At 41.1% G+C, this 27,603-nt stretch overlaps 1 protein-coding gene across 5 annotated transcripts; it reads right to left on the bottom strand.

Annotated features, from left to right (window-relative positions):
- Positions 1 to 150: 150 nt before the first annotated feature.
- brd4 (bromodomain containing 4) lies at positions 151 to 27,603 on the bottom strand. Of its 5 annotated transcripts, none has more exons than XM_084371563.1 (19): positions 27,493 to 27,603; positions 11,879 to 12,272; positions 10,728 to 10,865; positions 10,496 to 10,631; positions 10,058 to 10,398; positions 9,517 to 9,891; positions 9,292 to 9,420; positions 8,578 to 8,808; positions 8,256 to 8,485; positions 7,776 to 8,110; positions 7,595 to 7,690; positions 7,122 to 7,511; positions 5,702 to 6,535; positions 5,494 to 5,600; positions 5,235 to 5,388; positions 4,957 to 5,087; positions 4,595 to 4,800; positions 2,800 to 3,052; positions 151 to 2,695 (listed from the first exon to the last, which is right to left on the bottom strand). In XM_084371563.1, exons 2-19 carry the CDS (start codon positions 12,110 to 12,112, stop codon positions 2,627 to 2,629), a joined length of 4,389 nt encoding a protein of 1,462 aa, XP_084227689.1. In that variant the 5' UTR covers positions 12,113 to 12,272; positions 27,493 to 27,603; the 3' UTR covers positions 151 to 2,626. The 5 variants fall into 5 exon arrangements, with proteins under 5 accessions (XP_084227689.1, XP_084227685.1, XP_084227687.1 ...); XM_084371559.1 differs by lacking the exon at positions 27,493 to 27,603 and adding an exon at positions 20,602 to 21,238; XM_084371561.1 differs by lacking the exon at positions 27,493 to 27,603 and adding an exon at positions 20,602 to 21,238 and having other exon boundaries at positions 4,963 to 5,087.

Below are 27,603 nucleotides of genomic sequence, written 5' to 3'. Positions count from 1 at the left end.
TCTATCATTACAATACGGGTCAAACGTCCTCCACCTTATTATTGTAGCTACTATTGCCTGTGGGTGGCAAAATTGTGCCTGAACTGCAGTTGAGAGCAAGTTCTTGACAGTTCCAAGAGGCATTTCACATATAAAGACACAGAGACAAAGTTTCGTTTATTTTTTATTTTCTATAAAAGAGATGAGTTTATTCAATGATCATAACAGACTGAATCAGAGACCTCGATAGACCACTCACATACCAAACGATAATCGAGGAAAATGTTTCAACAAAACCCCCAAAACAGAACAAATGTAACACAAAATAAAATACCTGAATAAAGCAAACTCTGGGCTGAGCTGCGGGTCAGCACATTCTCTTTAGAACTCATGGCACATTATGTCCAACAGTTATTGTGAAAAGGAAAAAAAAAAAGGCTAAAAAGGAATGAAGTTTTTTTTTTTACCCTTTCAAAACCAGTCTAATAAAAATTCTATACTCATATATGGTGGACTTCATAGGAATTAAAAAGGTGACTTAAGCACAGAAACAAGTTCTCCTGAAGTACTATTTATCTGTTTATTCTCCTCATCAATAGAATGCTTATCTACATCGGGGAACATGCCTCCCTGCACCACACACTTAAAAAAAAAATTTAACAAAAACAATAAACACACACAGTCACACAGCCGTCCAAATTTACACAGTCACACTCACAGACCAGACTCAAATGCTAGTGTGGCAACGCTGAAACATTATCTACCTAAAATATGCTGATTGAACAAAATGAGAAAGTAGTTGTCAGGTGTGTACACTCATAGAAGTCCAGCTAAAACTAAATTTAAAACCCGAATATTGACAACGGGTAAAATATAAAACGCTGTCTTTTCCTTTTTTTATTATTTTTTTTACACAAACTCTTTCAAAAAATCTCCCTCCCCGTTCAAATATTACACCACCCAGTCCTGACTCGCCCCTTTCTAAACCCCCCTCAAAGTGTAATATAAGCCAACGAGAATTGCAATACAATACAGGCACTGGAGAAAAAACACCATAAGAGACAAGTGAAGAGGACGAGATGCATTCCGATTTCAACCCATCCCCGGTCCAAACAATGTCTCCGAGAACAGAATTATAAATCACATCCACTATTATCGAACAAGAACAAAGATAGAAATCAAAACTGTTTTTTCGTGATTTTCCGTTTCTTAACTTTTGTAATTGTTTGTCTTTTTATTTCATACTGTTGACAGTGTGCCCTCAGTGAATTAGAAGACGACTTGATGCAAGAACTAACTTGGAGCTCCGTCCAGTCCATTTTTACTAACCTGATTCAAGTAACCGCTACAGAAAGGTGTTAAGTGTTTGTCTTATTCCCCTGACTATCTCCTTCCTGCTCCGAGCACTCTGCCTGTTGACATGTGATCAAAACCTTTAGGGTTCAATCAGAGGGGACAACAGGGGGCTCCTAATCTTCTCACATCTTAACTGATCCAGTAGTGTGACTGTTGTGAACAGGCCAATGATATGGACATTGTCCAACATTATGTCTCAAAGTGTAATACAAATAATGGTGCAACACTTGTAGTGAAATCATGTTCCAACTAAAGCTCAGAAACGGCCAGAACCTTTCCCTTCTTCTGCTCATAAGTTCCTATCGTAGCTTTAAATTAAAAATGCAAGGCAGGATGAAAACTTCTGTCTTTGATATATACTTGCTGGAACTATGATAATGCATATATTCAGGGTTTTTTTTTTTGTCACGAGCTACCTACCATGTTTTAGGACAATTAATTTAGCATAAATGATAATGGGGTTGTTTGGCATAGACATAGGTGGTGGAGTGTGTTGGTGTGAAGATTCAAAGACCTAAAGAGGAAAAAAAAGAAAGATCCAAAATAAACAGTTATTGTAGTATAAGAAAATACTTCTTTACAGTAGATACTAGATGATGAAAAAGAACTGCACAGCTCCTACTCCTGCTTGTAAATGTTATTGGTTTGTCCATGTGTGCAGGCCATAGAACATAATGGTCTGTTTAGGAAAGAGGTGTAAGGCAAACTGTACCTTCTCTGCTGAGAAATATACATGATTTACAGTATGGAAGTTGCCCCCCCGCCCCCGAACCATTTCATGTGTTCACTTACAACAAACAAAACAAAACATAAAAGGACCAGTCTTCTTCACCACCTCAGACATCTGGCAGTTTCAAAACGCCTCTGCGCAGTCTGTCAGTACATTATCAGAGCATTTCATAGATATTGGGATGTCTTTACACTTGCAGTTCATTGTTGCGCCCACGCACACTGTAAGAAGCAAGTATGACAAAGGCAACTGTGCCAACAGGGGTCCTCTCTCTCCTGTTATGAGATTTCAGGCAGGCAAAGCCAAATTCCCAGGAAATGACATCCAGAACAATGAGACTATCCCCATGTGTTGAGTGTGTTCAGTCCACAGGGGCAAAGCGAGATGCGACTGCCCATCCAGCGTTTGTATTCAGTCTCCGAGGGCCCGTCACATCTACATACTATCCGTGTTCCTCTGTGGTGCACGGTCGCCAAATCTCTCTTTAGATGAAGTTTGCATCATCAGTTTTTTTTTCCTTTTTTTGTTTTTTTTGCAGTTACGTTTCAGTTGCTTCCATCCTCAAAACAGGTTCTCCTCAAAGATAGCCATTAAGTCACTTTGGAAATTCATGTCAATAGTTGCTGCCATCTGGAGAGACAAAAGAACAATTTAGTATTTCCTTTACATTCATTACATGAAAATAGCATCCTTAACTCCATGAAAGTGAAGAGTGCTAAAGATAATTATCTCACCGCTTCTCGCCTCCGCCTCTCCTGCTCTCGGCGGCGTGCTAGCTCTCTCTGTTGGTCTAATGGGTTCTGTGTGGCGGGCTGCGGCGGTGTGGGGGGTTGAGGAGGTGGCTGAATGGCAGCTGGCTGTGGCTGTGGCTGCGGCTCCTGCTGTTGCTGTTGTGAAGGAGCTTGGATGTGCTGCTGCTCCAGACGTCTGCGTGGCTCCTCATGCAACCTTCTGCTTGGCTCCATGATTTCCTCGTCATCTCGACCTCTGGAAAACAATTGAGGACAATCATTCGCACCAGGTGATAACAAACACTTCGCAGCTGCCTAAGATATATATATATATATATATATATATATATATATATATATATACACACACATATTGGCTGAGCTAAGTATAAAACTACAAGGCCAGAAAAACAAGATCACCTACACAGACAAACAACATGGACAAGGATCCGTTTGAGCTCAAGGAAACAGGTAACTGGTTTCTAAACTTGGGGCATTTTAAGTGAAAAAGATCTAACAGTGGTGAGCAGAGCTTTCTCAGGATGTGGGTCTCACCATTGTTTAATTCACAGCAGAATTGAGTTTTGTTTTAACTAGTTATAGTAAGTCTTTGGTGTGTCAGCAATGAAACACACAATTATTACAATATCTTGACTGTCTGTGGCTTCATAAAAGAGTTGTGAAACAATATTAGCTTGACCTTTTCAGTTTAAGTTTAAGCAGGGTATTCAGCACATTATTACAGCGGCACTATAATATGTGCTCTGACTTGAACAAAAGTAGATGCCCATATAGCCTCTCTGATGCCAGCAGTTGAGGACTGACATCATGCCCCACTGACCAATGTGTATAAATTAATTATAATCTTTTCTGGTTCACATGCCAACATCTAAAAACAACCCTCCGACAGTCCTTATTCACACTTGATTCTATGTGGCTGTTGTGGTCCTATGATACAGCCACTAGAGGGGATAATACATCACCTCAAAGGGTTTACTGTCATGTCATCAGGCAGCCCACCCAAATACATTCTTGTTTTTAACTCATCATTTAGTGTTAACATGCAAGTTCTTGCACAAAGATGTAAACAGCACCTAAAAATGTTATTAAACTGTTGAACAATCGTAATCCAATACTGCTGGACATGAGGGCAGCTCCACAAACAATGAAAAATGAAGCAATAGTTGATTGACGCTTAGTACGAAGATCTGACAGATGGATTCACTCTGTGTCTGGTTTCAGGAATCACATGAAGCCTGTATAATATCTCACTCTGACAGGCTGAAAGAGATGCTAAGACAAAGGCTGGCATTCCAGGTCATTGGTTCTGTAGTGCCCAACCCAAGTGGCCAATCTGTTTATGATTTAGATCAGATTCCCACCTGCCTTCAACTTTGTCAGAGTTGCCCGCCTTGAGGCTGAAAGGTATCTTATAAGGCTGTTTTTGGTAATGAATTTAAACTGCATAATATCTACCAACAGAAACTCTATAGGAGCAAGTCCACCAGGGCACTCTGATCATGATTATGATAATGATAGGTAAGACCTTCCTACCAGTAGAAGTGACAAGGCCTCTCAGATGAGTGGTTCTTGTTCTAAATTTACCTGGATTGCTTTAAAACTACACAAACATAAAGTTTGTTTACAACATTATTCATTATTCTCATACCTAGTTTAGTGGAACAAATATACAACAAATTAAAGATAGGTGTCTCCTCAAAATACTCCTGTACCTCAGGTGGTACACATCGCAGCCCTCTATACGTTTTGTCTCCAGTCATCTTATAGACAACCTTACCGTAGTTTGTCCTGCTCTCTGCGTAGTCTGTCTTTTTCTGCCTGCTCCGCTTGAGCTTTCAGGGCTTTCTCCCTCTCCTCTTTCTCCCGCGCAGCACGACGGAACTGCTCAAAACTGTCACTCGATGACTTTACTGCAGATAAGGGCGTAGATGTGGACTTCTGTGCCAAGCTGGCCCACGAGCCCATATTCTTCAGTTTCACATCCTGAGAAAACACACACAGAGAGGGCAAGATGAGCCACATTAATCGTCAATCATGATCCAATCAAAAACATTGCAAGATACAATCCCATAAAGTTCATAGACAAAGAACTGAAAGAGGTATATGAGATAATTTAAAAAAGTGATTTTTTACACCTACCTGTACCTTTTTGGGGGCAGTGGGTGCCTTTGACTCCTGCTTGAACTTATCCTTGTCTTGTAGAGAGGGGGGCGGCCCACTAGGCTCAGAGGAGCGGATGACCGGTCGCGAGCTATCCATGGACTTCACATCTGCTCAAAACAAGAGCGGGCACACACACGCACACGCACACGCACACACACACACACACACACACACACACAGTCTCAATATCCTGTGCAGCTTCTTCTTCTGCATTGTAGCCACAGAAAAGAAAAACAAGAAGTCATGGTACTCACTCTGTTGGCTGTGGCCAGGTTGAGAAGGCTTGATATCAGGATGTTTGTGATGGTCTGGTCTCATTGCAGGGTTAAATGGTTCTCCTCTCATCACTGGTGATGGAGGTAGTTTCTCCTCCTTTATCCCACCTTGGTTTGGAAGGGCTCTCTGCTGCTTCACAAGCATAAGGAAGTCAGACACGTGCATGTGTAGACATAACGTCAGTGCTGCACTAAACCCCGCCAATATATTGTGTACAGCCTGTGCAGGTTTTCTCACCTTTTTGGGCTGCATGTTGTGAGGTGGAGACTGGTGAGACACAGGTGGGAACTGGGGAAGTTGTGGGGAATGCATCATGAGAGGGGAAGGGTTGTCCCTCATGTGACCTGTCAACATAAGGGAAGGGCATAAAACTTCCGTCTACATAATTAATTTGTACAGTTTGTGCTTCTACAATCCATTTTTTGTCCCATCTTCTCAGACTTACCCGTGTTGTAAGGGTCTGCCTTGGTTGGACGAGGGGAGGGCTGTTCTTGCTGCTGCTGGATGATCTGCTGTGCTTTGTTGGTGGGCATGGATATCTTGTGTTGTGATCCCTGGGACTGACCAGCAAGACCAGGACCCTGCTGGTAGTTCAGCTGCTGCTGTTGTGGCTGCTGTTGCTGCTGCTGAGTGTGCTGCATGTGGCGGGCCTGGTGTAGAGGCATCTGTTGGGTTGGAGCCTGATGTGATGAGGTTGGCTGAGTCTGGGACTGGACAGGTAGCTGGGGAGGAGGCAGCGTGGTCTGAGAGGAGAGCTGAGATTGTCCCTGGACAGACTGCAGGAGAGAGTTCTGTCCTGGTTGTTGTTGTTGCTGCTGTTGCTGTTGCTGCTGCTGACGAGCCTGCGCCTGGAGCGACTGCATGGACTGCTGGGGCTGACGGGTTTGTTGGAACTGCTGCAGATACAACTGTACTTGGTTCAAAGGCGTTGTCGACCCTGGCTCTTCATCATCCTCCAGCAACATTTGTGGAGGTTGGGAAGACAGCAAGCCCTGGGGTGTGAGTGTTGGAGGGGACATGGGACGCTGATGCAGGGGCTGAGGAGGGTGAAGGATTTGCGATGGGAGCTGGTGTTGTGGTGGAGCAACTGACTGAGGCTGGAGCTGCTGCTGCTGCTGCTGCTGCTGCTGCTGCTGCTGCTGTTGTTGTTGTTGTTGTTGTTGTTGCAGAGTTTGCTGCTGCTGAGGAGGTGCTGGCTGCTGCTGAGGAGGTTTGGGATGAAGAGGTGCTGCCTTGTGACTGGGTCGAGAAGGCTGCTGAGGCATGGAACTGTGCAAAGCTATGGATGCACAGTAACAAGAAAGGAACAAGAAATAAAACATGTAATTAATATGGATTTTTGGTCACAAAATTATCTTACCATGAGTTAATTTTTGTGTCTGGAAACAGTAATTTTCAAAATTTGTTGATGCATTTTTTATTTTGTGGGAACTGGTTAAAAAAAAAAAAAATTATGTTCCCCACCCCAACATGTAATCTGTCAATCAGTAAAAGACACTAGTGTATTAAAGATATTAGTGTGATGTGGTGTTGCAATTGTGCTTGTGCTTTGAGAAGCACGAATGCAAAATAAAAATAAATAAAACAACAATCTCCTTTCTTCAACAGCTGTCTCTCCCAAGTTAAAAAGGAAAGTTGTTAGTTGGAGTAAGATCAAACTAGACAGACCATTTATAGGTGGTTAGGGTTATGATTACTGATATAAATGGTATTTTTTTTATTCTGCTTTTGAAAACTGCATTGGGGCTTCTTGAAATTGTCGGAGCCATTATTCTTAGGGACTGTAGTTACACCTGCAGAAACAAGTCCAAGTAGCCATTAGTACTGGACCTGTCAAATGTTTGGCAGCCTGCATAGAGTCTTACCTGGAGATGGGAGGATTGGATGCTGGTTGAGGAAGGGGTGGGTCTCAGGGGACACTTGCCCAGCAGAATGAGCGTTGAGGTGTGGAGGTGCAGGTGAGGAGGAGTTGCCTGTGTGGTGGGACAGGTGCATGAGGGGCTGGCCGAAAGGTGGCAGGGACTCAAAGCTAGTCTCCAGTAACTGAGAAGACTCCAGAGCAGCTACAGGGGGAACAATGAAGCCTGCGGGAGATGGTTGATGCTGCTGCTGATGCTGCTTCAGCTGACTGTTGGATTGAAGGCTTGCAGCCTGGGAATGAAGCCCAGTTTGAGGAGGTCCACTCTGATTGTGAAGATGCATTTTCTTCCCCTCCTTTACAGACTGGCCCTTCTTCTTCTGCTGCTTTATCAATCCTAAAAAAGGAAAACAGACAAGGCACTTAATTTTTGTGTTTTGATTATGGGCATTTTTATGAGTCACATTTGCTGTAACTCACCTGTCCCCTCAGCTTCGCTATCTGTGCTGGAGCCACTGCTCTCTGAGGAGGATCCAGTCTTTTTGGATGCAGCCATCGACTCCACAGGCTTTTCAACTGTAAAACAATAACTATTTGTTCATGTAATTCCAGAATAACAGCAGTAAGCAGTTCCCCTCACTGATTTGCTTGAGTTGCTTACCTGGAACCTTTTTCTTCTTCTTGTGGAGGCAGGAAGATACATATCTCTCCAGCTCACGCAGAGTAGAAGGTTTTAGCGTCTCAAAATCAATCTCGATTTCATCAGGGTTTGAGTTTTTGAGCGAGGGCTCTCTGGACTGGATGATATGCACTACACGGCCGAGCTTGTCCCCAGGAAGCTTGTTGATGTCCAAGCTTAGCTGCCTCTTCTCCTCGTACGTCATAGGCTTACACTTTTCCCCTGTAGCTGATGATCCAGCTGCCCCAAGGTCATCTTCCAGGCTGGGAACAGGCTGCAGGTTGGAGGGATGATTGTTTTTCATCCCTTCCTTTTTACTACAAAAAGGTAAAACACAAAATTGAGTAAGGGTAATACTGAACTGTGCAATGGCAAGCTGATGGCCAAAGAATATCTCATATCAAGGAGCTGCTCTAACCAACTCCCTTACATGGATAAAGTTTATACAAATTTAATACCCACCTAGGTTTCTTCTTGGAAACAACCTCTTTGTTGTTATTGTTACTGGTCTTGGTCTTCTTAGAGAGCTGCGAAACAGGTGTAGCATCCTGGATGTCATCTACAAGGCTAGGCATGCCTCCTTTTTTCTTATGCTTATCTTTTTTCTTCTCCTTCTTTTCCTTCTCTTTTCTCTTTGGTTTGCTGGCTTGTGGTTGGGACAAGGCAGCCAGCTGCTCATGGACAGCTTTCAGCTGGATCAAGAGAAGAAACCGATTCTCAATACAGGGTAAGAAGGCCTGGACAACAAATATGCAGACACCTTGAATCATTTCTGGTCACTGACCTGTTCTTGGAGCTCTGCCAATCTCTGAGCTCTCTCCTCTTCAGAGTCATCTGTCGATGACTCAGACTCGGAGGATGAGTCACTTGAGCTGTCTGAAGACGAGGCGACAGGGGCCAAAGGAGGTTGAGGCTTAACAGGGGCAGGATGGTGAAGTGTAGGAACTGGGGAAGAAACCACAGGCTTGCTCTCCGGTTCATCTGGCATCTTAGCAAAGCGCATCTCAAAGACATCCTATAAAATGAAAAGAAACAACAACCTAAGCAAAACGTTTATGTTTGTAGGAATACGCTTAAAACACCATAACAAAGACAATTTTTGTTGCAAATGTAAACAGTCACATGATGTAATTGTAGCAGATTTTTCTCTTAAAGTGAATGCTCACAAGTTAGCTGACACACCAGAGGGTAATTGGTACTCCAGACCTATTTCCTTCACTACTAAAAAGGGCAGTTAATACCTGATAACATAATTACAAAACTTGGATCACAAACATTTTGATACTGACTATTATAATTTACACACTTTCAAATACCCAAGTATATCAGTAAATTAATTTTGTGATATGGTCCATGCCTAACACCAGGGAAATAAACAAAATATCACATGGCTGATATCATGGTTGATTCTTTTCAAGATCCATTTAAGTCTTCATTATTTAACTTCCTGCACTTTTTTAACCTAAGCAACATTATCTACATGTTAGACTTTATTTACCTGCAGCTTGCGTGCCATGGCTACCACCTCATGGTCTGGTGGATTATATTTGTAGCAGTTAGAAAACATTAATCGTACGTCAGCAGCAAACTCCTGGGGTTCCCGGTATTGCCTGTTCTCCAGCTTGGCCTAATAAACATACCAGGGATATAAATTACATGCCATGCCACAAATCTTTTCAATATCTTATGATAACTTTGATAAATTAAGCAGTCTTAAACACACCTTGATGCTGCTGAGGTCCATTGGATGTTTGATGATATCATGATAATCATGTAGTCCTAGTGCATCCACATCAACAGGTTGGTAGAATGGCCAGGCATAAGCAGCGTGTTTCTTGGACAGCATGTCCCTAACCAGACTAGCACAGTATCCCAGCTGATCTTGTGGTTTGGGGCTATGACCTCCACTTGGTCCCATCCCCATGCCTATATGATGCTGGGAGTCTGGAGCATCTTTCTTCATCAGTTTTGTAGGCCTGGTACTCTCTCGCCTAGGTAGTGTCTTCCCAGATTTGGACTCTGCTGGTGAAGACTCACTCAGTTGGTCATTCGCTGTGGGCGTTGTAGTGTCTGCTTTCCTTTTCTGGCTCTTTCTTTGCTAAATAGAAGTAAACATAAAAAGCAGAGAAATTGGGCAAAAGGGCAAGGAAATAAGTGATTAAAATGAGATGTCAAAATGTATCCACACCTATCTAATGCTCCCAAGCATGGTCAAAAATGTGCCCACCTGCCAAAGCATATTTCCCTGTGTCAATCACACTCACTTTGGTCATAGTTATAGGGTTCTGCAGCATGGGGGCAGTGCTCTGGATGGATGCCGGGGGAAGGGAAGTCTGAGCAGGAGGAGGCACAGAAGTCATGATGGGAACTTGAGGAGCGCAGTCTGATTGGCTCAGGGAGTAGGGAGCGCCAAGCTGTGGCGCATGGCTGGATAACGTTGGGGGCACGTGGGACGGCAGGGCCTGCATCAAAGGCTGGGGAGGTAGTGAAGGCGGGCCCTGCACTGGTCCTCTGATCTGCGATGCTGCTGAGAGGTTTGACAGACCACGTGTTTGAGGAGTCGTGGACGAAGGATCAATGATGGCCCCTGGTTTCAAGTTCAAACCTTGATGAGAGAACAAGACACTTTAATAAATATCCCATCTAGGCTCCAAGAACATGTGTTGAGAGCAAAAAAATCGTTTAAGGGGTAAATTACATACCTCCTTCTCTTCTACCCCGGCCTCGTCCTTTTCCTGTCATGACAACAATCTCTGTTTCTTCCTGAGGCATTTCTGTGACTTTTTGGAGGAAAGCCTTCTCTAGAGCCTCAGCCATTAAGACTATGTCATCTCCAGGCTGCAGGGGGAGACAAACACTCTTAGCAAAAGTGGAGGCATATCAGAATATTTAGCACTTCATGGGTACAATGGCTCTAGTGTACAAATATGTTACCTTGTTATATATGTAGCAGTTGGTAAACATCGTGTTGAAGTCTTGGATACATTCTTGGGCATTCCAGTAGTAACTGTTCTCAAGCCTTTTCTTGATTGTTCCCATGTCCATAGGGTTTTTGATTATTGTGTAGTAGTCCTGAAAAGGTTGCATAAAAAAAATATGTAAAAAGTGCAAAGTAAGAAAAAAAACTTGTCTCTCTCTGTGATGTTCCTCTAATGACAAGCAAGGAAATAAAATACCATGGCCATTTACATGATGATTTGAACGATGACAGAGATATTTATCGACAATGTTTTAAACCATTTGCTCAGGCCAACATGTTGCTTCACAATTTTGGTATGTGCCCTCTTGTGTAGCTACAGGAAAAAAAGTATGCGAACGGTCATAGATGCTTAATGATCCAATGAGGTTGCTGCTTTAGGTTTCCAGATGGCATAGTGTCAGTCAACCATTTGGACATTTGATGTACAATATTATGTTTTGCTTGGATGAGTCAGAGAACAGCCTAATAGAGGCTTTAGCCAGCTCTTGGAGGAGCTGCTCTTAGTACTTATCCAGGCTCAGAAAAACGAGGCGAGGTAGCCTGCATATGAAATGGTTTTTTTTTTAATTCAATGATGAATGAGTTTTAGCTTATTTATCTTATTACTATACTCTTTTTCATTGCTATGGGCCTTCTTCTGAGCCTAAAATAAAGTTTGAATTTAATATCAAAATAAATATTTATGGTGTCAGCACGAAAAAAATCAACTGTTCCTACAAAGACATCCTAAATATGTTGATGAATGACCATGCTTGTAAGTGTTTTTCTTCTCTTCTTGAGCTTATGTCACAACCAAGACTGATCAGAGCACAAGATAACTGCATTGTGTTTTACAGCGTATAAAGTGTATGAAAGTTGTTGTACAGGAATTAAAATTATTATTGATATACTTCTGAAAGGAGTAATGAGCCCTGGCACATGAGCTGTGACTTAGTTTACTCATAGTAATAAAGATCATCAAAAATCTACCCATAACAAAACATACAGATGTACAGCTGGAATATAAAGATGCAGATAACCCTGGTGGCAATTTGTAAGTGATGCCTAATTTGTCCATGAGAGTTTGAAGTACCATCACCCACACAGAGTCAAAGCTAGTACTCACAGGCAGGTTAAGTTTGATCGCATCCACTGGCGCATGAAAGGGCCAGGCGAACTGGTGCTTCCACAGGCCCTTCAACACCATCTTGAGCAGGTACTGCAGCTGATTGGTCTGGCGCTTTGGCCTGCTGGGATTGATGTACTCTGGGGGTGGGGGGTTGCCCGCTTGCTGGGCCTGCCCCTGGCTGCTGCTGCTGCTGCTGCCCGACATCTGCGCTGCATCCAGGCCGTCCCCCATTCTAACAGGGTTGGGCACGGGCTCGGGCCCCAGAGCGGGAGCTGGAGCTGGAGCAGGGGCAGGGGTAGTGGTGTTGGCAGGACACCAGTTCAGTCTTGGCCCCGGCACAGACTCCACTGACAGAGCACCACTGATCCCATTGCACTCCTCGCTGGACTCTCTGGAGAGAGGAAATATCATACTGTCATTAGTATGTCTATAAAAACAGTCTACAATAAAATTTCATGTCATTAACAAAATTTTATTGGAATCATTAACCAATCCATAGTAAAGTAGACCTCTGATACTAATTGTAATTGCACTGCAACAAGTAAAAGCATAATCATTCTCTTCCACTGAAGCAGCCACTGTACTGTCCACCCAGCTCTATTGGGGGAACAGTATTCTAATGGTATCAAGATTGAGTCTAAGCAGAAACTCATGTTTATCCATTTCTCACAGACCCAAGCCCTTTATCGATGGGGTTGGGGATAAAACTAATGCACAGATTTGAGCACAAAATGAATTATTCCCACATGGGTTTGAATAATAAAAACTCTGCCAAAACACTTATGGTGCCTTAAGTCATTTTTGCTATAAAGTGTTTAAAAGAACATTTGACAAATCTTCAGTAACTTTTGAGGCACCAGAGATGACAATGAAAATACAGAAAACAACGTGATAACTCGGATATATCAAAATGTTCCCAGAGGTCAAAACTCCAGCAACACGTGTAATACATAGAAGTTTATTGAAGTTTATTAATAGACCAATGCATTTCATTCATCATGAAACACATTACAAACAAAATTTAAATGTTACAGGTATGAAGAAGAAAAAACGCCTTCTTTCTCAAGCTCTCCTTTTTCATTCTTTACACAGCTACACAATGCCTTCCAAGAGAGATTGCCTAAAAGTGAGCAGTGCTACCCATATTTAAATGACCGATCGTGTCTTATCCATTTCTGTTGTTAAATAAATTATAAATATGAATGTTAATTTCTTTCAAAAGAGTTGCATAATAAAAAGTTACACACAAACAGATCCTGCACTGTATTCAGAGGAGCTCAGGGATTGTTAAGACTTAGTTTTGGCTCTAGCATATGCGTTTGTGTGTGTGTGTGTGTGTGTGTGTGTGTGTGTGTGTGTGTGTGTGTGTGTGTGTTTTTAGTAGATCTTTGTCCTCCCACTCTGTCTCAGGACCTGGGAGTGTTTAGGGATGTGGGCGGACAGGGGTGGATGGAGGGTGGCGGGGAGTAAGCGTCATCTGGCAGATGAGGGACTGTGTGTTCCACTATGCAGCGCTCAGTCCTACATTATGTCCTCCTAAGGCAGTCAGGGACATCACACTCAAGATACACACAAAGGCTGTTAAGACAACAACAAGGCCGAATAATAATCTCGAAATGCTTTACTAAAAATAGACTGCGGAACAACAATGATGTGGGAAAAAAGCACTGATCACAAGGTTGTATCTCCAAGTCTCTAATAGAGACAAGTTAGTCTTCCTGTCTCACACACTGAAATCCTCCCCCACAACAGGGCCTTAAAGATAAACACACACCACTGTATAGATCTGTGACTAATCACATTCTTGATGAGTCACTCTCTAAGAATAAGGAAGCAGTTTGTACACCACATGATCACTGCCTTGGCCACCCCAAGGCACTCAAACGCAGTGGAGTATCTGACTAACTGACCAATATGTTGAATGACAACACGTGAAAAGAAACCGTACTAGTCGAACACAGATGGTATTTTTGTGGCTAGAAGCAAACAGACATAAATAACACAAAAATAAACAAGAACAGAACTTGTCTTGGCCCAAGGTACGAATATGCACATGCGAGTCCATGGCTCATTTTCAGCTCAATACAGATTAACTAAAAAAATACTTCAAAGCGTTGCTGAACTGGCTTTACAAAGAGAATAAACAAATGAAAATATCTTATCTAGACTAACCAGCTGTAGTCTAATGACCTTCAGTGACACCTGTAGTCTTGCAACTTTCAGCCTAACCAGCCATTCATGTCAGATGGAAAACCAGTCACACCATGCCTACACCACAAGCTATCAGTCAGTCAGTTTCCACCACACATATGAGGGGTGGACTATATGGAAACAATCTTTAAAAACTGCCATTGTCACTCAGTTCCCATATCTATAAAATCATCCTGTGTGTGGCATTGTGGGGAAAGGACAAAATGAACAAAGAAAAAATACAGGTAACCACATGACGGCTGAGGTGCCCCCCTTCTATTAACATTAAAAGTAAAATAAACAATTAAATTGTGACAGGCTGAATCACAGCAGGTGCTTTCTATCGACTGTCATCCTCAGCTTGTGCCACCACGAGCTGAGGATGTGACCATTGATACAACAGGCTTTAAACTGTAAGCAAATCACATTTTATCAATGTGACACAAAGGACATACAAAAAAAATGCTCTGGGTCATCATTAGATATCAAGCTATGTGCTTGTGGCTGAATCACAGTAGTCGAACCAATGAACGTCATATGAGGAGTTACTGGCAGCTATGCCCATGGTTTAGGTGTGTGAGAGAAGGGACTGTTCATTCAAAAACAACGAGATGAGAATTTCTTCTTTTAAAGGGCAAAGAAGGGCACTGAATGCTTTTCTTAATGAAAAAGATGTTTTTCACTGATCTCCTAGCTTCAGAACACTGGTAGCACTTTCCTACTACGTCATATGGTATGTTGTAGTATTTTTTTAAAACTGATTGCCCTTTTCCAAACACTTTACAGGGACAAGTTTCCAAATGGTTCTGTGTAACAAACTGTGTCAGGTTACACAAAAATAGCGATCCTAGCAAAACTAGAATGGCAACATTTGGGCAATTCATTAATAACTCAACATGACAGATTTATCATGAGAACTGTAAAAAAGGTTTTGTTAATTATTCCATCAATATGCTTAAACAATTGTAATTTTTTCAATGTAATTATCCAGTATCTTTTAAATTGTTATAAAGAAGATAAGTGTTAATTTGTAAGTTATTTTAAGAATTTAAATAAGTTTAATGTTGATGAATGAAATGCGATGAGAGAGCAAATTACTTTAATTAGGTAGAAGATTAATAGTATATGTCTTTTTCTCACAGCAAACCAATATGAGGAATATCTCTTTAACCAAAAATGTAGGGGAAAGGTAGGCATTCCATAATTTGATAAAGGCAACAATGTAGATCTGCATGTCTTGATCCTCTGACTCTCATATTGCCTTATTTATGTTTTTTTGAACTTTGTCAACTACAAAGAGCCTTTCGTGAAAATTACAACATGAATGTGAGGGATACTGCGGGATCAAGATAATAATCATACACAAATTACGTATTCTGCCCAAACACTGCTACAAGTAAACTGAAAAAAAGAAGACCTTCAGATCCTCTGAGCAGTGCTAATGCTGAGACATCTTGGAATGTAATAGGATGTCTCCATTGTGAAGTTGTATTCTTTCAGTTGCCATCCCTCATCACTGCTACAGAAACTGGAAGGATCCTGACTTAATGGCAAAAGCTGGAGGGAAAATGTTTGGGGAAATATTTTGTACAATTGAATCATGTACTGAATCAAATACTCAAAAAAACAGTATTTAACAGAAACACATGCAGTGACAGTACAGATGAGTAGGGGAACTAAACAGACATTTACCACACCGGAACCAGTACTATAAGATCCCTTCCGCAAGGACAAATTCAAAGGAGATAGAGATAGATATGAGCGTGGTCCAGCTTGGCTCCAGTTCTGCATGAAGCCAAGTCTCATCGCACACAGACACACACAAATACTGCCAGATGGTCCTCAACAGCTCATTAACATCAGTGACAAGAACACTCACAGCGAGAGTCACTGACATTACAGCACTGCAACGACGACAAGTGTAAACAAACTTCTGGGAACACAGAGGCAGATGCAATAAATGAGGGTGCATAAACGACACCTCTTGTAGGAGTCAAGCATTTGAAGTACATGCATTGACCTAAAGAGGCAATACTTCCAACACGCATGAACAGACATGAAAGCTCTGGTCCAACTCATCAAGACAATTGTGATCTGCATGTTCATGTTCTGCTATTCATCCATCCATCGAAAAGGTGCTATGAAGAAAATTGCAGGACAACCCCACATTGGCTGTCGTTAAAAGGAAGACAGGTTTTAGCAATCAGGTTGCATACTTCAATCACCTTGTAACATGTTAACTTATCAAGAGCACATGTTACTTCAATGATAAATTATGGCACTTGGCCCACCTGGCCAACTTGACAAATACCAGTTTTGTGAGAAACTCTTGATAGAAATGCCAGCCATTTCTGAAGAGCAAAGATATACTCTCTTTGAAACCTTTATAATAATATGCAAGTATTGTGTTATAACTCACTGAAACACAAAATATCTGATTACAGATAGAGTTAGCAAAGTTGACCTTTTACCATTACTATATTTCTGTATGACATCATTTGCATCATTAGGTTATTTGGTCTTTGTACGGAAACACAATATGTATTCCTGATCTCAAGTTGTAGAACAGTGTGCGGGAGTTTTATGGAATGATTTTTTCCAAGTACGTGATAATTTTGCTCTTTGTAAATTAAAATATTAAAACAGTACAACAAATGATGAAACAATATTTGGAAAGGGAACCTGCTGAGCCTTTTTTGTTTTTTATAATAATGCTAATGAATGTATTATCAACTTAAGTAAAGTTTCAGTTTGTCTCTTCTTTTTTTGTCGAAATAGTTGATTACACAAAACATTAATGACATTAACCATCCCTAGTTCTAAAATGTACAGAGAGAGGAATGCAACTAACAATTATTATCATTATTATGATCAATAACACAATTTTTTAAAATATGTGTTAATTGTTTAGTCTACAAAATTATCTGACAATCAACTTACTGATTTACTTATTGTTAGATAGTAATAGACACAATATGTTCAATGCAAGACTAAAACCAGGCATAATGCTTTTTGGCCAGTTAGTGATATTCAGAAATTCAAACTTGAATCCCCAATATATAATGGTTGCCAACAAAGCATGACAACGGGAGCAGGCCCTTTTAGGTACAGGGACTAGGGTAGTGGAGTCAAGAACAGTCTTTCCCTCGAGATCACTATTTCATAGCTATTTGTCACATTTAAGCTAAATAATCATTTTGTTATGAAAATCACCACATGCATATAAATTCCAATACCATTAATGTTACACTACTCTGAAAATGGTATTGCAGATTTGTAAACATAATATTTTTGTGAGTAATACTTGACTTACAACCAATCAATATGATAAATTAGCACAAACCACTCTCTCTCTCTCTAGAGCAACAGTGGCATGTGAGACTAATCAAGTCTGCAGAATCCCAAACAGAGGTCAATCAAGAGGTCCACTTCCTGTTGCTGCATGTCCTTCATTGCTCTCAGCTCTGGAATAACAGTTGACCTTCGACCTGGACATACATCACTGCAGACTGCTGTGGAATGTTTTCTGGGGAGGAAGTGGCTCTGGTTACTGGGGTGGGGGAAGCACATCCCACACTAGAAAATCTGGTTCTGTATGCATCATCACAGTGACTGTCCTACATGTGAAGTGAGAGAAACAGCAAAACACAACAGCAAGATGTCTGCATCCCCCATGAAAGTAAACTATTAATCATTCATGTATGGGGGTGGTGGTCGATTTCAGGCAAAACTGTAGGCCTGCAGATTCCACTAAGTGTCAGAATGATGGCCTGTGTTTTCCTGAAAGCAAAGGAATAAATTATTAATGAAACCATAGTGACAAGGCCAAGCACACCACTCCCTGCATATTCACCAGTCTTTTCACTCTTTCATAAAAAAAAAAAAAACACCTTTACTCTCGTGCTACTGCGTCTACCAATACTAAACAATACATTGATTCCAATGATGTTCTTATTTGTTGGTGTCTTTGCATCCATGTATTACATGTTTCTATTTTAGGTTTTCCTGTAGATTGACAAATCGATGACTGAGGAACATCCCATTACATTTTTGTTTTTATGATCTCTTCTGGACTGTGCAGTTACCGATCACATAAACTGGCTATCAGACCAGCTGGTCTACAGTAATGTTCAAGAAGTTCACACTAAATTTAATTAACTACACTTTGCATGCATCCTACTACTGTAATACATAAAATATTTAAAAAAAATTGCATTTCCTTATAAGTGCTGGTTGAAAAGACATGTTTGAAGTCATGGTGAATAATCTCACAGGCCAAAAAAGACACTAGCAAAAACATTCATTAGCCAAATTGTTTCAAGTTTCTATAATGACAAGAGACTACTAGCAGGGGAGGAGAAATACCCTTGCTGCAGATGTAGAAAGTCTCTCGAGAAAAGTTGTTGCGCCCAAGACAGGAGCTGGAAAAGGCGGTGTTCATGGAATCATTTGGCCTGGACATTAAACAACTTAACCCTGCCAGCTCCCTCTTCTACAAAGTCTGTGCAATGTCCGATTGAGACCATGTGTGAATAGAGCAGGTAAATATTTGGCGAATTCACAGTTAGCGAGGCAGCATATTGATGACATTGCATGGAGTGTAGCTACTTCGTACAAATGTTCTGCTTGCTTGTATATTGCTTTCCACTCTTTTGTTGATATCGCAGATACATCCAAATACACATAGTATCTGACATGGAAAATCTCCTGGTGTGGGCTATGTGTGATAAGGCAAAAAAAAAAGAAAAAAAACTATGGGCAATAGTTAGCCACAGACCTTATAAGCTGCCACCTTTGGTAAGTGGAGAAACGTACTAACATCAAGATGGTGGGCATGCACAGAAAGAACGCAGCCGGAAGAAAAAACAGGTTATTATCGTTTACATGGGACAAGGGACATAGGAAAAGGTCTTAACTTCCCCTCTACAACGGATAAAAATTTTGTTCTGATTGAGGTGTATATATGGAGCATGTTTTTTATATCGGGCTTTTAAACCAATTGAAATCGTAATATTAGGCTCTATGTAAACACAGCTTCTGTGTCAAGGCATGTCATGCTCTCTAATAAAGCAACAAATGCAATTCATCTTTTGAATATTTTCCATTTACTTTTTGAATAATCACAGGCTGTGTTTGAGTAGCAGTTTACTAAAACCACTTAACAAGTATGTGAATAAAGCTTTAATCAAGGCAATTCATTAATTAAGTGCCTGATGATCTGATAAGGCTATGGTTAAGCTTAAAATGTGCATTCCTACTTAAGGACACTGTGCAACTTCTTGCTTTCTCCATTTAAAACCAATTATGCATCTGCTAACATACAAGTGCTGTGTCCCGAACTACTATTAATGTAATTTTTAATTAAAAGAGAATATTATCAGCAATGTTATGATTCCATCTAAATCATCCACAGTTGCGCCATTTTGGAAAACACTCAGCATTACTGTACATGAATCATAAACAACACTATCAAAAGTACAATGATAGGCTTCCAGAATGTCTCAGAACTGTACAGTGTGTGTCTGAATACTGCCAGTGGACACCAGTAATATTCCAAGACAAATTAAATATGTAGCCAATTCAATTATTCAAACTTTTAGACCTTGTATCATGTGCAATTGGTCTGTTGCTTGTCTTGAGAACCTCTGAAACTCTGCTACTCTCTGAAAAACAAATGTTCCTGTGGTTTCTATGGTAACACTCCACTTCCACTTCTTGGCCTACGTACTGTATTTGTATTCTCGATGGTTCCAGATCCTAGTTTTGAATGCTTACCAATTCAATAATAACCACCTATGACCTGTGCTACTTGAGTGTTTAGAGCTAAACCCAAGAGAAGTACAACTTGGGTCCAACAGCTTTGTTTATATCGGCCTTATGTGTATATAAGCAAGAAATTATAAAATCAAACAATGGTCGTTGTCTCCAATCATTCATCACAAGGTGACAAAATTAAAGAAGTTCTGCTAGTATTGATTGCAAGCATCGACTGTATGACTCAGTGCATGAGCACACAAACCGTCTCAAACAGACTAACCATGAGTCAAGCACATTATACCAGGAAAAGCCCAGAGTCATGCCAGCTCTCTCAGGCTCAACGTCCAGCTGGTTAGGATAAGCAAGCCAAACTCTGCCAGGAATCAGGAGACATTTCTACTACTGCCACACACGCGCACACACACACACACAAAACCCCCTTCTTCCTCTGAAATCCCCCTTCCCCCACACCCCCTTTTCCCATCAGGAGGTAGGTTCATGGCTTCTGAATGAAATCTGGATAACAATATGATTCTCGACACAACACAGAACACAATCTAAATTGGATTGTTGTGCTGGGCCCTGTAAAACAAGAGATAGTGCTACCCACATGGTAGTCCCAAGATCCATTACTGCAGGCTGTCTTTAAATTAACTTTCTCCTCAGATTTTAAGTATGTATTTAGATTGATGATATTCAAATTGTAAAGACTGATGTGACTTTTTTCAATATCTGCAAACTTATTAACAGTGTACCTAAGTAGACAATATTACCTTTTCACAGAGACTGAATGTGCAATTTTTTCCAGAAGGGCATCCAGTTTTTGAAAATCCAGCAAATCGTTTGACTTGGCATGCATCTTGTAATCCATTTATGAACTCCACTAAACAGAAAAAGAAACCAAAAACAGAAAAAAGGGTACAAAAAAATTACGTAGAAGTTTGTTCTTCCTCCTCTCTCAACCAAAACACAGGAGGGATTTAATCTTCAGGCTCCAGTATGTATCCTTAAATCCCAAAAAACACAGTGAGTAATCCTTAGTGTAGTCCAAGCTGAGTTTGAGGGTGGCTGTTCTACAAAAAAAGACCCCAGCCTGGAAACAGTGGGTCCAGGCAGGGAGGAAAGGCTGAGGAAGCCTACAGCCGGCAGGCTGTGTTAGCTGTGTGAACCGGTCCTCTCTCTACCCCATCCCCCTCTCAGCAGTACAACGGCCCAGTTGCCACAGGCTCTTCGCTCCATTGTGTGTCCTCTCCAGGGCCTCCCCAACTTAAATGGAGACAAGCCACAAGCAAGAGGTGTACAAGGAGGAGAGGGGAAGGCGAGAGAGGGGAGAGAGGGATCCGATAAGATCCAGGAGGAGCACTTTATTCCTCTATCTCGCTCTCTCACCCTCTCTCTAGCACAGGCAGAGCAGCATGCAGTTACTCAACAGTAAAAATGGCTCTGCTGCTTCCTCATTCAGGGGAGCCTCAGCCCACACACCCTCCCTCCCTCTCTCTCTCTCCTACGCGCTTGCTCATTCCACCCCTCCCCTCTTTTCCCATCAATAGCTTGAGGTTCTTGCTCTCTCCTCTCTCTCTGTTACACCTTTAACACCCCACCCCCTTCCTGTCTATTCCTCCGTCCATCTCATCATGCCCCACCCCCACTCACTCTCTTCCCTCAGAGTGATCTTGAATATGCCTTCCCCCACCAATTTAAGGACTCCCTTATCTGCACTCCATCCTCTCCTCATATACCACTTGGATTAATTTTGTTGCTGGTCTACTCAAATACAAAATAAGCTTCAGTGAAACAAATATTTTTTGTGAAACTTTTGAAACTTACATCAGGTGAAGTAAAATGTGTGTTTCCTGTGGCCAATGTGCATGAAGGCAGGGACTGCACATTGTACAGCTCATGGCAGTGTAACAGTGAGGCGATGAAAGAAAACTGAAGTGATCGTAGAAAGCAACACAGAGAGTGTGACAGAAAGTGTGCAAAGAGTGAGACCACCCATTGAGCCTTCCTGTAGCAGAGCAGCCTCTTGTAAGGATGTTGATGACTCTACAGTGACCACACTGCACTGATGGCAGGAAGTACATACTGTTTTAAATCAGATTGAACTGAACTTTAACTGAATTATTTCTGATAATCTGCTTTGGTTATGACTGTGGCCATATACTTTTTGCTCAGTCAGATCATATGAATAATTCACAAATATAAAAATTTAGTTCTTAGTTGGCCAGGTAAATACAGAAGAGCTGGTAAATGCTGCCTCATTATACAAGCATAATGTCAATAAAAGGGCCAAAAGGAAGAGGGATCTCTCTGCATAATGAGGTTAGAATGAGGGAACATATATGTAGCTACCACGCAGGAATCACAAGTCAAGATACAATCTCATGAGACAGATGTGACATACATAGGCCCTGTTTACTCTGCACCAATCATCCAACCCGCCTGACAATGCTGCATCTTAACCCTGCAAAAGTAGCACTAGACTTTCAACATCCCGTTTATGTTCCAACAGATATATTTGGGCAAGTGAGAGGTGACTGTTTGAATGCGAGTGGATATTTCTGACATTTTAAGACTTCATGCAAACCATTTAGGCTAACTGACTACTGACCTCTAACCTCTCGATCAATCTTAAGTCTCATGTGAATGCAAACATGCACACACCCACATAGTTTCAAAATAAGTCAGATGTCACAACCACAAGATATCAGGCAAGTAAAGAGCCACCCTGTGCAGTGTACACTTGTCGTCAGGTGACTGGTGAGTGCAATGCATAATGTCTGTTTTACCAAATGAAACGAGCAGCAGCTCATCTGTGCTGTAGCCAGACAGTGCCCTCACAGACTCACTTCCCTGTCCACGTGCCATATGCACCATTCCGAAAGACAATACAGCAGCTGCCAGAGTGACAAAGCTCCAACCTACAGCAATTCAGAAGAGGCCAAACCGATGGCCCTGTCACTGGAAGGGTGGGGAGAGATCGTATTCAGAGACAGGGAAGGAGGGCGGGAGGGATGATAGAAAGAGAAGGGGTAAAGCAAAGGAGAGGGTTGCATATAGACTGGGGGTTGGGTCAGACGGAGAGGCAGCAGTGCACACAGAGATGAGAATATCTGAGAAAGTCTGAGGACACTTCCATTAATCATTAGAGCACCGGAGTAGCTGAAATCTACAGGGACCCAGAGTGGAGAAAACAAGGAACAGGCAATTTGCCAACTTGACATGGTATAGTATGCACTAGTGTATATTCAGCTATGTGTTAGAAACAACAATAGAAAGAAGACGGGTGGTGTGGTGAAAGCGCTGCTTAGTAATATTAATTACCAAAGCCTTTTTTGTTTTGGGGGGCATTAATTGAATATAACAATAATTTTGTAATTATAAAATCTTGCTTTTTACAGCCAGAAAATCTCTTATGATTGACACACTGCAAACCACAATCTATGCATTTCTCACATCTCTTCTTCACTAAAGAAATATGATGACATGACTTGTATATTGTCTAAGCTACAGCTAGTGCAAAACAACACAGCCAGTCTTCTTATTAGATCCAGGATGATGATATGTCACCAGTTTAAAAAGGGTCACCCCACTGATTTTACAGATGAGGTATGGTTTACTTAATTCAAGGAGTACTACTCAGCCTATGAAATTAGTTGTATCACATCTTCTGTGGTTCTAATTGGAGCTGTCAAAAGTTTGAAGAAATAAAACACTGACGTTATCATTACACTAAGCCCATAATAGACATTAAATTATACTAGGCTTCAAATTATTTCAGCCTCCGCTGCTTTGATTTTGACCATTCATTTTAAGCTGTTACTTTTGTGTCTTCCAACTTATTACCTAGAAATTTAGGTGTGAAGCATATCTGAGCCTTGTCCCTAGATAGTGACCTTTCAACTTTTTTTTCTGTCGAAGACATATGTAGACCCAGTCCAGAAATGTATTTTAGACTCCTTAGTACATTTACAATTACGCAATTTCAACTCACCAGGCTAGGCAAGGGCAAAATGACAGAACTTTTGGAATGGAAATAAAGTTTTAAAACTTGCAGCTTCAACTTTAATATTAGATCTGATCTGACCAGTATAACAAAACTGCATTTAACTTTAAACTTAATCCCATGTTGAGCTAGTACTAGCAACTCTCTTGCCTAATCTGGCAAATTGGAGAGCAATCGTCAACTTTGATGCTGAGCATGCTGTACAAAGATTGCTGTCAGCAGGGCAGACAACACATCAGGTGCAATTAAGATTTGTATTGGTATGGTTTCATTGGGTTTTTAGATGCAAAACATCTGCTATAGCCTGTCCTTTCACTGTTTCACTTACACATTCACAGTTCACAAGTTCATCTGGGGGGAGAAAGGAAGGAATGTCTTAATTTTCAATATGCAAGAATGTTTGTTGCTTTGCATCTATGACACACTGCATCCCTGTTCTGAGTCATTTACTAAAAATAAATATTAAACTTGACAATAAACTATAGTTTTTTTTATTGTTGTTATTTGATAACTTCTAATAAATAAAACAATCTGTATAGGGCCAACTAAAAACTGACTGAGTCGATTTCTGGCCCACCTGGCAAGACCAGGCAGGTAAAAAAAAAAAACCCATTAATCTTGAACCTAGAAATATGAAATGGGTCACTTATAGTGATGAACCTACATAGAATAATCACCCAAATCTGCAGCATCCCTTGACTTTATGGAGCTTAACAGCAGGTTCCAACTCATTGTTTAGCAGTCCAACAGGCAGCTTAACGGTTTTGGTTTACTCTCACAGCATCGTTTTCAGCCACAGTGGACACCATTTTCAAAGAAAAAACTCCAAAAACCCAGTGAACACTACCTGCTCAGTCAGCACCAAACAGCAGACTAACAGAGTTAGCGACTAGCTAAGATACTACATATGTGGTTGAGAATTTAGCCACAAATGCATCAGATATTTCCCTCAGCAGTTGGCAGAGACCAAAACAGAGCTAAAATCTGAATATTGGAATCAGAGACACAAATCTGAATAAATTATACTGTCACTAGGTCACCATATCAAATTAGAAAGTGATGATTGCTTAATTTTGTTTTCCCAACTTGTGACGCAAAGATAAAAAAGTTGTATTTCAAGAGATATTTGAGTCCCTGTTACAGATGAGGGACTTCTAGGTATTTCTCAGCACATGTATTCAACTAATATCTAAATATTGCTTTAAGAGACGAGTCTTATCTCATGCAGCCTCACAGTGCTGAACAGAGGGGCAGTTAGGATGCAATCAAGTCCCAATCTAATAAACTGGCTGCTGAGTATTAAGGCTGTAATGTATTTATTTATTTATTTTTTTAGATACTCTGATCATTTCTACACATGGGAGTGATGCTTACTGAGAAATTTGACAATACAAGAATGAAACTGCTGCTTTGGGATCATAAAAGTTGCGATGAATAAGAGGCCATTTTTTCTGAAATGGGTTCAAAATCCTTGTGTGAATATGCTGTCATTAGTCAGCCGTATATGTGATAGATAACTGACCTTACATGGTTAATACTTTGATTTATATTTAAAATTAGATGGAAGACAGACAAGTTCATGACAGACAAGTTAACTGTTTCTTAAAGTCACAATTAGGTAAAAGCTTAAAAGAAAAGTAATGAAGAGCAGAAGCCAGTGCTTGGTGTTAGATGGGGTGCTTCTATTGGCATTAAAGTCTTGATAAGAAAAAAATAAAAAGGTATTACTTGAAAAAGCAATATATATTATTTGGTCATCAGAAAATGAAAAAAGGCCAATATTGTTTATACTCAACATACAGTATGACAAAGTAACAAATGAAGCACATACACACATTGTAATACATTTTGTTTGCTCGCTCATTTGTTCCCTGACCACACACTCCTTTTCATTCAGAGGTCATTCACAACTAGGCCAAGGATGGTGTTACCATGGCAACTAAACCAGAGAGAACAGAACTTAAAAAAAAAAAAGAAGAGAAAAATAAGGGAAAAAAAGAGAAAGGGGCGAGAAAAAGTGTCTTCTTTTGCATAGGAAGTGATAACAACCAAAATTACAGCCAGACTTAAGTTAGACCTAAGTCTGCAGATTATGCAGCACACATGTGCATTCTCCTGGCTTGAAATCTTTAGAACCCCTGAAATTTTCTGGGTGGTTATCAGATTCAAATGTAAAACCAGCTATCAAATATATAGCAAATATACTTGTATTTTGATATATGTGATTTGTAGTTCTGCTATGTGCTCAAAACCTACCTGGTATCTGCACCCACTTTGACCCAGTCCTTATTTACAAACTCACGGTGCAGTTGATCAATTTCAAGTAGGAAAATTAATTTGCATTAATGCAATTAGTAGGTCATCCCTCTGAGCTTGTTTGATTAACTGTTTACTTGGTAGCTGCATGCCCTTTGGCCCAATTTGTTCTCTTTATTTACTCACATTGTGTAGACAGTGATAACACTTTTATACCTAACCAGTGACACACAAAACTTAATCACAAAACTAACCCATGGCTTTCATTCATTTTTAATATGCTGGTTTGAGTAACAGACTGAGAAAAATCTTGTTAACGGAAGATGGCAAAGCAGAAGCATAGATAACTGGTAACAGTAGGGCAAGAGCTTTGGTTGCCTTGGTTTTTGTGCACCTTTGGGCAAAGAAGTCTATCCAAACAGGCAGTGACTGCTGACAGGCTAGTGTCTGTCATTAGACTCATCCGTATGTTGTTACACATTGGGCCTCCAGCTATTACAGTCATGGCCAACCATTAAAAAACACGTTCACGCCTGCAGATTTGAGGATTCCTCTTACAAGGAAAGCAGGGACAGTGTGCTAAGTAACGGGCCTTTGCATGAGTAATCTGTTTGAACACACCAGTCGGCTGAATGCCACTGCTTTGTGTCTAATACTCAACCATATACACACCACAGACCCAAAGACATCTTTCTGAGATAGGGACCATAACTAGATGTGGTGAATAACACGACAAATTGTAAAGTAATGACTGCTGGCGACCGACCATCGATGAGAAGCCAAGATCCTGACGTTAGGCCACAGGGCATAGATTATTGCCCGGGTTTCGTAATGGACGTCAGCTCTATGCACAGCAGAACTGAAAGCGAACGAAGATAAAGATGTAATGTTCCAGAAATCATGGCAGCCAGTTTTGGAAAATGAACATTAGGCTACAGTGCTATTTTGTGTTATCTGCTCCATTGACTGCATTCTCATCAAATAGCCTCAGTCTGAGTGTGCGCCATCATCACCGTGACGGCGTCACCGTCTCCCACAACACAAGACAGTCGACGAGCAAACTAGCAATAGATGCCCAACACCGTGGTCGTAGCAGCATTTGTTGGACTACATGTAGCGCGATTGTGGCCAACAGTGGGTGAGACAGGCAAGGGATGTCATATAGACACACAATGTAGGTGCGGTTATTGTGTCTTTTGATAGACAACTGCCAACTAGCTTTAGCTAGCAAGCTAGTTAGCTAGAACAGGCCGCCGTGCAAGTGAACGGTCTCAGTGGGCGCCGGGCATCAGCGCTACAACTTAAGCCTTTACACTGCTGTTACCATGTCTCTTGCTGTCTACTCATTCGGTTTACTGAGACAACATGACTGGTAGAATAATGTTGAAACAACGGCGTTTACCTGGGTTTATCAGGTTGCCAGGGCGCGCGGGATCTTTCTCTCCGAGGATCCTGAACACCTCTCGTTGTCGATGACGTCACGCGTAGGTCTTTCGTGGGACGTAATGAGCGT

Source organism: Pagrus pagrus (genome assembly GCF_965226575.1).
Source record: "Pagrus pagrus genome assembly, chromosome: 13".
Lineage (NCBI taxonomy): Eukaryota > Metazoa > Chordata > Actinopteri > Spariformes > Sparidae > Pagrus > Pagrus pagrus.
This window is presented reverse-complemented; position numbering and strand designations above follow the sequence as displayed.